We start from the raw sequence: 11,420 nt of genomic DNA on the forward strand, positions 1-11,420 counted from the left end.
CCAATTTAATTTGTTGTTTCTCAAATTTTTTTAGAAAAAAAATGAAGTGACAGGGCGAAATGACAAAAAAAACAGGCCAAGGCACCCCATGATAGCCGGAAATGTTACAATATGAGCCATGAAGCTGGTTTATAATTAAAACAATAGATTTTGACCTTTTAATGAAACGAAGCTGCATTATTACATTGAACAACTTTTAACAACTAGGAAGAAAATGACATTCTTCAACCATTGGGGCCAAAATATGTCTTTCATTAAGCATTGTTTTTTTTAAAATATATGCGAACCAATAAACAAACAAACAAACATTTTGCAGTTGATTTGGAACCTAAAATCTCTTCTTTTTTTCTTTGCAAATCATAAAAAAATGGACAGGGCGAATCCGAGAAACAACAAATCAAATTGGCATGGCCTAATGTCCCATTGGACCAGCTTCATCTGCAGACTCCTTCAGCTCCCATCTGCAGACCCCGTTCAGCTCCCATTGTGGATTTTGGACAGAAAACTGTCCACATCCAAGTTGGCTGGGAATTTCAGCTTTCCATGCCTGCCACCTTTTGTTTTCTGAAATTGACATGAAAGTTGGAACAGTTAGAGAAAATATTTGCAACTACTACATTTGCAAAGCAAATGCATAATTTTTACCGTCACATGTTCTAGCTTACCAAACTATTGCTCTCTTTATCGTATTACTCAAACAGATTATAATTTCATATATAATATAAAGTGAGCAGTCCCTCCAACTCCTGTCCTGCTACATAATGTAACCCAACACTACAGAGTGTCTGCTACAGCACCAGTTACCATGGTGACAGACATCTGGTTCAGGTCATTGACCTTTTTTTGGACAAGAAGAAGAAGAGGAAGAAGAAATGGAGCAAAAACAAGATGTTTTCCTTCTGCAGAGGTAAACATAATAGGTCATGCCATGGGCATACCGTTTCAATTTCATGACAAATTGAAGAAAAGAGAGCAATATTGTAATAACTGTACCTGTTTGTGTGTCTTTGATCTTTTGCCAGGCTGTAAGAAACAAACAAACAAACAAATAAATACAACAGAATTATGTTAAACAGTCAATGAAAACCTGAATTGCTTTAAATTCAAAGTAATGTTTACTAAAGCAACTTTCCTTTAAAATATATAACATTTGTTGGAAATATTTTGCTGACCTTTATTTTAAATACCACCTGCATTATTTTTAACCTACCTTTGTGTCAACACTATCACTCCTTCCTCTCTTCTCTCCTCTTATCTCTACAATCACAGGGTTTGATCTGCTCACATCCCTCTTTCCATCTGCTCTCTCATTCCCTTCTTCCACTCTTCTTTCCGTTGAACTGTTCTCAGCGTTTTCTCTGGATTGCAGGGTCGCTCGACCATCTTGTGGTTTCAAGTCTGTTTTTTCCTCCTTTCCTGATCGTTGTGACGGTGTCTTGAAAGAGTCATTGAAAACACCCGGGCCTTTTTGACTAGCAATCTTCTTCTGCACTTCACTGATATGAGGTACACTATCCTGAGCCTCTGGTCTATCCAATTCAGGCTGTAAATCGTCATCAGTGCCCCTGCCTACATTTTTTTCCTCCAAAAAGGTGACATGCTTCCCGGTATGTTTCTCTTTTTGCATTTTTTCTGATGAGTTTTCACTGTTTTTAATCGTCTCTGTCCTGAGCACTCCTTTCTCACTTGTAGATGTCTTAGCAGCACCACTACTTGCTTTTGGTTCTTCCCCTATCGCAGTGTCTTTGTTATCGGTGACAGCACTCGTTGTTTTGTTTGTGGAACTAATCTTTGGAGTGCTGTTGGCTGTAGCAGTTCTGATCGTGCTGTCCACACCAGCTGTTCCACGGTGCTGTGTCCTTGACAGGACAGCTGTGTTGTTTTCGTGCTGTCCAACTGTGCTGTTAACGGATGCTGTCCCATTCTCCTGTGCTTCCTGAGACTTTGCGTCCGTGACCATGACATCTCTTTTTTGCTGTTGCTGCTTAGGTTTCAGCGCCTCAGTTCTTGTTTCTTTTTCTAGAGATGTGGCCATTACACTTTTACTCCTGTCTGCTGCCCTGCTTTCTGTACCTGTAGGAGAGATATTGGCATGATGATGATGACGATGACTGGTTTATTATTCACATAAAAATACAGGTTAAAAGTCTGTGGCAGCCTAAGTAAAAGGCTGAATTGCTGCCTTTTTACAGTTCAAAATCTTAAAGAATATTATCAATACAAAATACAATACCAACAGTACGATAAAACTGTTCAATACATGAAACACATTTTATTAGCCAGTGTCCTCACTATGAGACTGACAGAAACAGATTATTTTAAACAGCTGCCACAATTTCCCCATCTCCAAGCAGAGGTTTGGGGGTTTTACGCCAACCCCCAAAAAGATACCAGTGCCAAAAAAAGGGCTGGATAAAAAAGCCTAAAAAATGTAAAAAATATGCCAAACCCAAACCTCTGCTTGGAGAGTACTTCCTTCTACCTCATTATGCAGAACGTGGGTCAATTCATTATCCACTGCCTTTAAAGAAAAAGTCAAACCCCATAATAGCAAACGTAGTATATACACATGTAGTTGTTGTATATCTCCTACTTACTTTCTTTGACAGTTAACAAGCAATTAGCCTTTGGGCATGATTTTGCAAATAAAGATCAAATTCAAAATAATATATACCTGTAGCTGTACCAGTTTTCTGTCTGTCCGTTGTACAATCCACAGTGCCTGTATGTGAGGTGTTGTCAGAGGTAGCTGTCTCTATTCTCTGTAAGTCGCTTGCTGTGGGTCTTCCATTTTGCTGGTCGTCCAATGCATCATCTGCAGTGCCTGAGTGTAGAGTGATCGCAGTGGCGAGGCTCACCAACGTTTCTGCTGCTAACGTTCTACTAGTCGACGGGCTATCCGGGTTAACGGGATCAAACATCTCCGTTTTCAGGCACGTGTCTTTCCTGTGTTTCGTCCTGGTTGCAAGTTTGTTTTCTCTCTGTAGATTCTCTTTCTGTTTTCTAATTCTGTCTTTCGTGTTTGCTTGTGTTAACCTAGTTGACCTTGGTAGTTGAGCCGCCGTTGTTTTGGTGTCCTTGGGTGGGCTGCATGCCGCTGGAACAAAGGCCTCGTCAGTTTCCTGTACCCTTCCTCTGCTGTTAGCCCCGCGACTCTGAGAGATCTCGACCGAAGCGGCAATGTCCAAGTTTTCTACTACGCGTTCGGCTCGACTCACGCTCTGTTTTTCGCACAAGACAGGCACGTTTTTGTTCACAACGTGAACACTACTGCTGACTGGGTCCTGAGCTTTCCCAGGGTAGCTTGTTACCTTATTGACTTGACCAGTACTACCCGAAGTTTGCTGTTCTACGAACACAAGCTGCCTCTCTACTACGTCTACGGCTGCGATAGCTGAAGCTGCAGCCTGCTGGGGTGCCGGGGATACAGCCTGGGCTGGGCTTCTTAGCTTCCTCCTGCCTGTAACTGTCGATTTAACCTGTTTATTAGCTCGTTTTGGCTGGCTGGCCTGTTTCAGCCAGTGTACTCTGCCCTGGTTTGCTGGTTGGGAGGAGGGGGAAGGAGAGGACTCTGTCTCTTCACCACCACCGAAATCGAGGATCCGGACATGGGCAGTTTTCACCCGACCGCTCAAGCTCGCCTGGTTGGACAACGTTCCCGGGCTTGTATCCTTTCCGGGACTGGGGAGCACTATCCCCTGAAGGGGTTTTGCGTCCTGTTCTCTTACTGTTAGCTGCTTCGTGGCGTATTTCGCGGGCGATGGCGCCGGAAAATGCGTAGCGGAAATGGCCGTCTTCGGAAGGGGCCTCTTTCCCGGGGCTGGTTTTGGAACCACACTTATTCGAGTTTGCCTGTTAGGTTGAGTGGTGGGCACGGTTTGTGTATTAGTAGTAAAAATCGTGTTGCTTCTTGTTGTTGAAGAGACCCCTTGCTGGCCAGGGGCTAACTGCAGCACTGTTCCACCGACCAGTGAGATGCAAGCCACGTTACTATTGGAGGAAGAGGGGATAGATGTGGGGTTGTTCTGTTGTATGACTGCCATCCCTCGCGGCACAGCGATGACTTGAGGCGGGGCCACTGTTGCTAAGGGCTGGGCCTGCAACAAGACTGGAACTGCAGAAGGGGAAAAATAGACAAAACACATGAAGTACAGGTACACACCTACACAAGCTTAAATTAAAACAATGTGGTACATGTACATTCAAACACTCAAGCAATTGTTGTGGTTCTGTAGATACTATTTTTGACCTAAAAGAAATGAAGCAGCTGTTACAATATCTTGAAAATAAGGTTTGTACTGTGTGAGTGGTTAACTAGTTGTTCATCAATTTTTTGCCTTAATATCTGAATTTTCCTAAATTTAAGTAAAAAAATGACCAAGATCTTCAGCAATAATCCATGGAGGGGCACTACTTTTTAAGTTACTGGATTATAAATAATGTAGTTCAATCCTTTTTAATCTGAAACTAAATTTTACAAATTTGGTTGATTTTGTATCAATAAAAATGTGTTCTTTTAGAAAATAATACTGGCTTCTGTTCTTGATACTGCCTTTAAGTTAAGACGCCACCAATTTCTCTGTCCTTGATTTAATACAAGACTTTAGTGTATCTATATGCATTCCTATATATATATACATTTGTACTTGAGTATCAGCTACGATGAAATCAAGAGATGCCAATCACCTGTAGTTGTAAGCTGTGCTGGCTGCTGTGACTGGATGTGCTGTACACCTGCAGCTGTGCTGTTCACCAGTACAGCTGTAGCTGTGCTGTTCACTACAGCTGGGGGACAGCACACAGACACTGTGGGGGGCTGTAACACCACACTACCAACAGGTCTGGTTGTAGGTGCTGCAGTGCCAGAAAGTACAGTAGGTGGCGCTGTGGTACTACAGATGTTTTGCAGAGCAGTACTGTTTGGTTGTGTTGTGCTGCGTGTGTCTGTGTTCGCTTCGGCCGAGGTTGGCGGAAGTTGTTCTTCGGGCACGCCGATGTCGGACCAGTCTAAGGCATCAGAGAGGCTGATGGGAGTGTTGGACCTGTCCGCCCTGCGTTCTTGTGCGCCTTTTGGACCGCTGACTGGAGTCTCTGAAAATGTTGAAAAAAAAAACAATTACATGTGTAGCTGCTGCTTAGACAGCTGCAACTTAAAGTAGAAATTCAGGAAAACTTTTTGCAATTTTGAACCAACATGAAATTTGAGCTGATAACATACAAAAGCCAAATCAGAAAGAAAAGCCCAATGAGCAAAAAGCCCAATAAGAAAAGCCCAATGAGAAAAAGTACAATGAGAAAAAATCACAATGAGAAAAAAAGACCAATGAGAAAAAAAGGCCAATGAGAAAAAAGCACAATGAGAAAAAAGCCTAACAAGAAAAAAGTCCAATGAGAAAAAAATCACAATGAGAAAGAAATTAAAATCCTGATGACATTCTTGTTTTTCCCCAAAATTTCATTTCATCATATCATTCATAAACTTAATATTAATAATAATAAGATAAGCTCTTTTTGGTGCAGGATAAAAACAAGGTGTCATACCAATGTTTCCCAGCATGTCAAAAAGGTACAAGGTATCATACCAATGTTTCCCAGCATGTAAAAAAGGTACAAGGAAGGTACATTGTATCATATCAATGTGTCCCAGCATGTACAAGGTATCATACCAATGTTTTCCAGGATGTCAAAAGGGTACAAGGTATCATACCAATGTTTCCCAGCATGTCAAAAAGGTACAAGGTATCATACTAATGTTTCCCAGCATGTACAAGGTATCATACCAATGTTTCCCAGCATGTCAAAAATGTACTAGGTACCATACCAATGTTTCCCAGCATGTCAAAAAGGTCGCTGAACTCGTCCAGGATGTTGGAGATCTCCCCGGCGGGGAGGGGGAGGGGTCCCACCTCGGGCTCCCCGGGGGCAGGGGGTGCGGAGGGGGTGGCAGGGACAGAAACACTTTCTGTCTTGCTCGCTTCCTGTTTCTGTTCCTGTTCTTCACCTAATGTACAAACAAATGACAAGCAAAATACTCGACAATGTAAAAATGCAACAACAACAAAAAAGTGATGACAACTTCGAATCTGACAATTTCTGGCCCTCAACTGAGGCAACTTTCATGCACCTGAGTCTAGCATAACAGAAAACATTGAAAAAGAATGCGAATTACTTCCATATTATCAACAAGTAAGTCCGAAAGAAGCATATTCTACACTGAGCTAACATTAGAGAATATAAAGCCATAAACACTATGTACTGTAAGTCGCGATTTATTTGCGTTTTTTTGCTTCTGTACCACAAATTTATCATTACCGCAAAAAAATAATTCGCCGACTTTCTTTCTTCTGCTTCTGCCACCACTGCAAACATAGTTCCACGAACATGTCCATTTTAAACTTTTGCTACCACAAATATAAAGTGACTTACAGTACTTGACAACGTAAAATGCACAAGCCATGTACACAATATGGCACTTCTCTGCACCATAGCAGTATTCAAATAAACTTGAGTCTGTACCGTCTTGGCCAAAGTGGACTCTCCCGATAGTGTGTGCCAGTTTTTCTAACAGGTCGTCACTGTTCAGTAGGTACTCCACAGGCTTCTGTAGCTCTGGGACAGCCGTCAGACGCTTTGGTGCAGCTCTACACACAGGGAAAAAAAATCATGTTTGAAGTTAAAACTTGTTCCAACAAAAGGAGTTGCTCTCACCTAGAGCTTTCGACCAGTCACGCTGGTCTTCTTCAGTAGACTTTAAAAACTTAGATAAAAGAAGATAAAATTTGCAGGGGTAAGATAAAATTTGTCCCCCAATAACTTAATAAGCAGGAAATGGTGCCTCATAGGGTTATGAGTTGAAACATTTTATTTTAGAATATCAGACCCCTACTGTGGTTATGCCTTTGGGACTCAATGCGTGGCTTGTGCCACAAAAAAGTTGTTCTTTTGCACCTGACCCCTATGCTGTGAAAAAATTATTGTGGGAACCTTACTATGGTAACATGTGTAGGAAATTCTGCTACATCAACAGTAGCTGACAATGTGGAAAAAAATATTTATCGACGTCAATCCAAAATATAGACTGTATACTTTCTACACAAAGGCTAATACTGATTGATAGGAGTTTAAAGAACAAACCTTTTTCTTTTGGGGGACCTGGCATGCGAAAAGTCCTTCTCTGAACCTTCCTGATTCTGTAGGAAGTTCTTGACAGGAGTTGTCACAGGTGCTGCAGTTGCAGTTGTGACAGGCGCTGCGGTTGTCACAGGTGCTGCAGGTGTCACAGGTGCTGCAGGTGTCACAGGTGCTGCAGTTGTAACAGGTGCTGCAGTTGTAACAGGCACTGTGGAATGTAAATGCATAATGTACACTAGACTGTTTCACGCAGTCAATGGACCTACATGATTTGTATATAAAAGAACAACATGGAACATTTTTGAGGCTTGCATAATTCACCTGCACAAGACGGTGTTTGCGCAGGTGCAGTTTGCACAGGTGCAGTAAGTCCTGCGCCAGGGGCAGATGTCACCAGCTGCTGCTGTCCATCTCTGTTTACCACCACTGTTGTCACAGGCGCAGATGTCACAGGTGCTCTGACTACAGCTGCAGCAGGTGCAGCCTGCACCTGTCCCCTCTGCAGGTGGTTCCTCCGCATGTTGGTCATCAGGTTGAAGGTGCGGTCTGGAAGGCAGAGTTTTATGAGGCAAAGACTGAATACAATTTTAAGACAATGAACATTACAAAACACTGCATTTAAGAAAAGACCAGACTGTTTTCAACTGATGAAATTACAAGGAGCAACTTTCTTTCAAGTTTCCAGTTATACAATAGGATCAAACAGTAGGTCTTACGTGATTGGCTCCGCAGTAACTGTTATACAATAGGATCATACAGTAGGTCTTACGTGATTGGCTACGCAGTAACTGTTATACAATAGGATCATACAGTAGGTCTTACGTGATTGGCTACGCAGTAACTGTTATACAATAGGATCATACAGTAGGTCTTACGTGATTGGCTACGCAGTAACTGTTATACAATAGGATCATACAGTAGGTCTTACGTGATTGGCTACGCAGTAACTGTTATACAATAGGATCAAACAGTAGGTCTTACGTGATTGGCTGGAGGATTGTTTTGGGTGTGAACTGCCATGGAAACTGGAAGACTGACCAGTTTGGGGGCCCTTATAATGCCTGAAATACAAAATGATAGAATTATTTGGCTAACTTTCAACTGAAAGATGCAAAATGTTACACTGCCTGTCTACTTGCAAAAAAACGTGTAAGACATGAATATGAATGCCTATACATGTATTTTCAAATTGTATTTTTTTTATCAATTAACAAAACGTCATATATTTATTGAGTATTGGGCAAAAAGCAAAATTTTCTTATATTATAACACCTTCTACTCAAAAATATACAATGAGTATAAAACACATTGACAAGATACATACAAGGTGGATAAAACCAAGATAAATTACAGGAGGATTTGCCCGTACAGTAAATGAAGTTTTGAACTACATCAAAAATATTACAGTTTTGTAGGTGTGAAAGTGATGTGGACACTCGAAGTAGTAAGGAACATACATGTAGGGAACTGTCATTGAGATGCTGTAGTTGGAGGAGATGATAACAGAGTACTTCAAATTGTACTCATCATCATCATTAGCTATCGGCATGTAACTGCCAGGACCATGTTTTTGACTCCTGCTCACCTGATCTGTGACACAACAGTGTCCAGTTTCTTCCACAGCAGTCCCAGTACATTGTTTCCCTCCTGTAGTTCATCTGAAAACACATGTCATAATAACAAACTTATCAACACTTCAACTATATTTCTGATCATGTATCCATCCACAGGGCACCCAGGTGTAGTGATGCATACCTAAACCCAATTTTAGGTTCAGGTCCAGATTCAAGTCCAGAGGTTTAGGTTCAGTTCCGGACTTGTAAGTTCGGACCTAAACCCATGTCATATACAAAATTGCATGTTGGCAACCTTGCAATGTTGTCTGGGTGAAACTTTGGCCACATAACATGGAGGCCGGTACTTGACGATGCCCGATGGCAATGTTTTCTTCATTTTGCAGCAAAGATTTTACAATCTACGGAAGGTTTTAGGTGGTTTGGAAAAAAAAGGGGTATGTGAAATGGTCTTTTATGGTAATAAGTCCGGACTCTGTTCTTGACTTTTAGTTTTTTTTGGACTTGAACCTAAACATCCTTACAAGTCCGGATCCAAGTCCAGTGAACCAGTATGCATCACTACCCAGGTGCAATGTGCAAATTGCACAGCATTCTCAAGATTTGCACCTAAAAATATTTTTGAATGTGCAACTCTGCACCTAGAAAACACTGACTGTATATCAATCATGTTTGCACTGCATATCTCTGTAGTTTGTACACTGTACATATAAAGGGAAACTTGATATAAGAAAGGCGACTAACATTGATACATTGGTTAGCAAGACTGGCCATCATCACATGCAAAGTCAATGAGTAATATCAGTATCTTAATTCAGCAGAAGTCTTTATCTCTATGTATTGATGAGTAACTGGCAATTAAATACATGTACTTGCATTGTTCTTGTTTCGTCTCTTATTTTAATATATAACTCCTGTATGCTGTGGCAGGCTGTGTTGCACCGAAGGGCAGTTATACTGGATAAACCAGGCCATACAGATACAGAAACCTTTCCTGTTCCTACCTTGTGTCTTGATGGCAGCATACTCCTCCAAAATGCCCTTCAAGTCCTTTCCAAGAACAGGCTAGAATAAAGAATGTGATAGGGAGTGTGAGTAACAAAGGAATCTTTTTTCTTTCTATTTTTATTAGACTTTGGCGATCTCTATGTAGTGATCCAACTTATACAATACAGTTTAACAAAGTAAAGATTGGTTGAGGACACTTTCATTATGAATTTAATATTGGAAAACCAATTGTATAACGTTTCATCACTCAGGTGTAAGATCATGGAGCTAGAAAAGTTCAGCTCGAAAAATTTATGTCCCTTGCAGAGGTCCACAAAAAAAAGAAAAGGGTCTGCATTTTTTTTCTAGGGTTGGCCAGGAAACACAACATTTTTTTGCTAGGACTAAACAAAACAACATGGGCTTAGTCCATGCATATTACCAAGGAGGTTGAAAATTAATTTAAAGCTCCTTGATATAACATAGAAGTCTTCTATGTTCGTCCTCACACCTGTATATACACCTGGTGTCCCTGAGCTGCCGTCTGTCTGATCTCTGCCAGGTGAGGACTCTCCTCCAGGAACACCTGTCGACTCCTCACCAAACCCTCCTCACACAGGTAACCTATTGTAAGGGAAAGTAAATATTATACACTATATAATAATAATAGTCAATTTTCTGGTCATTTCTCTTGCAATGGAAGTTTAATGATCCATACTCCATTGCAGCTAAGTGCCATTCAGGAAGCGGAGGTGCCAGAATATTACACCTTACTAATAATACTAGTGTGTCAAAAAGTTGTTTACATTTTTGTATTTTGTGGTGGCACCAAAAACTGAGTGTGCCTGTTGTGGGCTGTTTTAGCGCCAACCATAAATTGAGATAATTGCACAGAAAAGTGAAAGTAAGTTTCTGTCACATGAACATTTTTTGTAGGAAACTTTTGTGCTTTGATACAGTTTTAAAAATTCCACAGAAATTGCAGGTTCCACAGAAATTAATAACTGGCAAGAATCAGCGACAATCTATAATTGGCCTATTTTTATATCAATTCCTTCTCTACCATCACAATGGCCTAAAAAATGCAGAAATTAAGATTACAAAGTTTGTCAACAAAACTTCTTGTGTTAACGCTATGTCACAAATGTCACTTTGGGGAGGGGCATAACAAAAAATATAATCTCCCTCAAAGCCTGCAAAAATTATGATGATTATCTACGACACATTCATGGAAGCAGAACGTGGATGGGCGATTTTTCAATAATAATTTATCATAATTCATAATCATGCATGTAAAACCATACCACCCACTAGCACCCCTCCCCCACCACTTCACGATAAAAATATTTGCTAAATTTACTTGCAAACAAACTCACCAAGGACAAGCCTTGCGACATCAGATGGCAAAATCATGTCTCTCTGTCACTGCAGGTCACTATCACGTACATCTAGACGGTGGTTACATGCTCCTAAACGGCACAAAACTCGCTAAAATTGTCACATTTTTCGCTCTGGAACTACAAAATCTACCAAGCCAAGCTGCAAGAGGCCAACATTATCCCGCCATACGAGGTTGACCTCAAGTAACCTGCCGCAAAACGGCAGGAAATGATTAATTACGACATTTTCTGTCTAAAAACGTATATTTTGTGCTTAGCAAAAATTAGCCAACAGTATAGAAGGTATAACCCTACGCTTTATATTAATTTTATAAATTTGGGACACAAA

General features: G+C 40.9%; 2 protein-coding genes across 2 annotated transcripts; both read right to left on the reverse strand.

Annotated features, from left to right (window-relative positions):
- Positions 1-457: 457 nt before the first annotated feature.
- Positions 458-2,073, reverse strand: LOC109476763. The gene is made up of 3 exons (XM_019777782.1): positions 1,211-2,073; positions 994-1,023; positions 458-564 (listed from the first exon to the last, which is right to left on the reverse strand). The coding sequence occupies exons 1-3, from the start codon at positions 2,033-2,035 to the stop codon at positions 475-477; spliced, it is 945 nt and encodes a 314-aa protein (XP_019633341.1). The 5' UTR covers positions 2,036-2,073; the 3' UTR covers positions 458-474.
- LOC109476691 (mucin-5AC-like) lies at positions 2,035-11,281 on the reverse strand. Its single transcript, XM_019777697.1, has 12 exons — positions 11,069-11,281; positions 10,204-10,316; positions 9,710-9,770; positions 8,717-8,789; positions 8,113-8,192; positions 7,453-7,677; positions 7,135-7,339; positions 6,517-6,641; positions 5,822-6,001; positions 4,687-5,091; positions 2,675-4,114; positions 2,035-2,111 (listed from the first exon to the last, which is right to left on the reverse strand). Exons 1-12 carry the CDS (start codon positions 11,103-11,105, stop codon positions 2,035-2,037), a joined length of 3,021 nt encoding a protein of 1,006 aa, XP_019633256.1. The 5' UTR covers positions 11,106-11,281.
- Positions 11,282-11,420: the final 139 nt, after the last annotated feature.

The sequence above is a fragment of the Branchiostoma belcheri genome, unplaced genomic scaffold (assembly GCF_001625305.1).
Source record: "Branchiostoma belcheri isolate BF01 breed outbred unplaced genomic scaffold, Haploidv18h27 scaffold39, whole genome shotgun sequence".
In the NCBI taxonomy this organism is placed as follows: Eukaryota; Metazoa; Chordata; class Leptocardii; order Amphioxiformes; family Branchiostomatidae; genus Branchiostoma; species Branchiostoma belcheri.

Excerpts from the sequence above, each read along its gene's own strand:
- LOC109476763 (XM_019777782.1), bottom strand. The coding sequence starts at position 2,035 with ATGGCCACATCTCTAGAAAAAGAAACAAGAACTGAGGCGCTGAAACCT. Across the intron at positions 1,024-1,210 it reads GTGATAGTGTTGACACAAAG|CCTGGCAAAAGATCAAAGAC; the intron begins GTAGGTTAAAAA and ends TGTTTCTTACAG. Across the intron at positions 565-993 it reads GATCAAAGACACACAAACAG|AAAACAAAAGGTGGCAGGCA; the intron begins GTACAGTTATTA and ends TGTCAATTTCAG.
- LOC109476691 (XM_019777697.1), bottom strand. The coding sequence starts at position 11,105 with ATGATTTTGCCATCTGATGTCGCAAGGCTTGTCCTTG. Across the intron at positions 6,002-6,516 it reads AGTCCACTTTGGCCAAGACG|GTGAAGAACAGGAACAGAAA; the intron begins GTACAGACTCAA and ends TTTGTACATTAG. Across the intron at positions 2,112-2,674 it reads GAAAACTGGTACAGCTACAG|TCATCGTCATCATCATCATG; the intron begins GTATATATTATT and ends ATAATAAACCAG.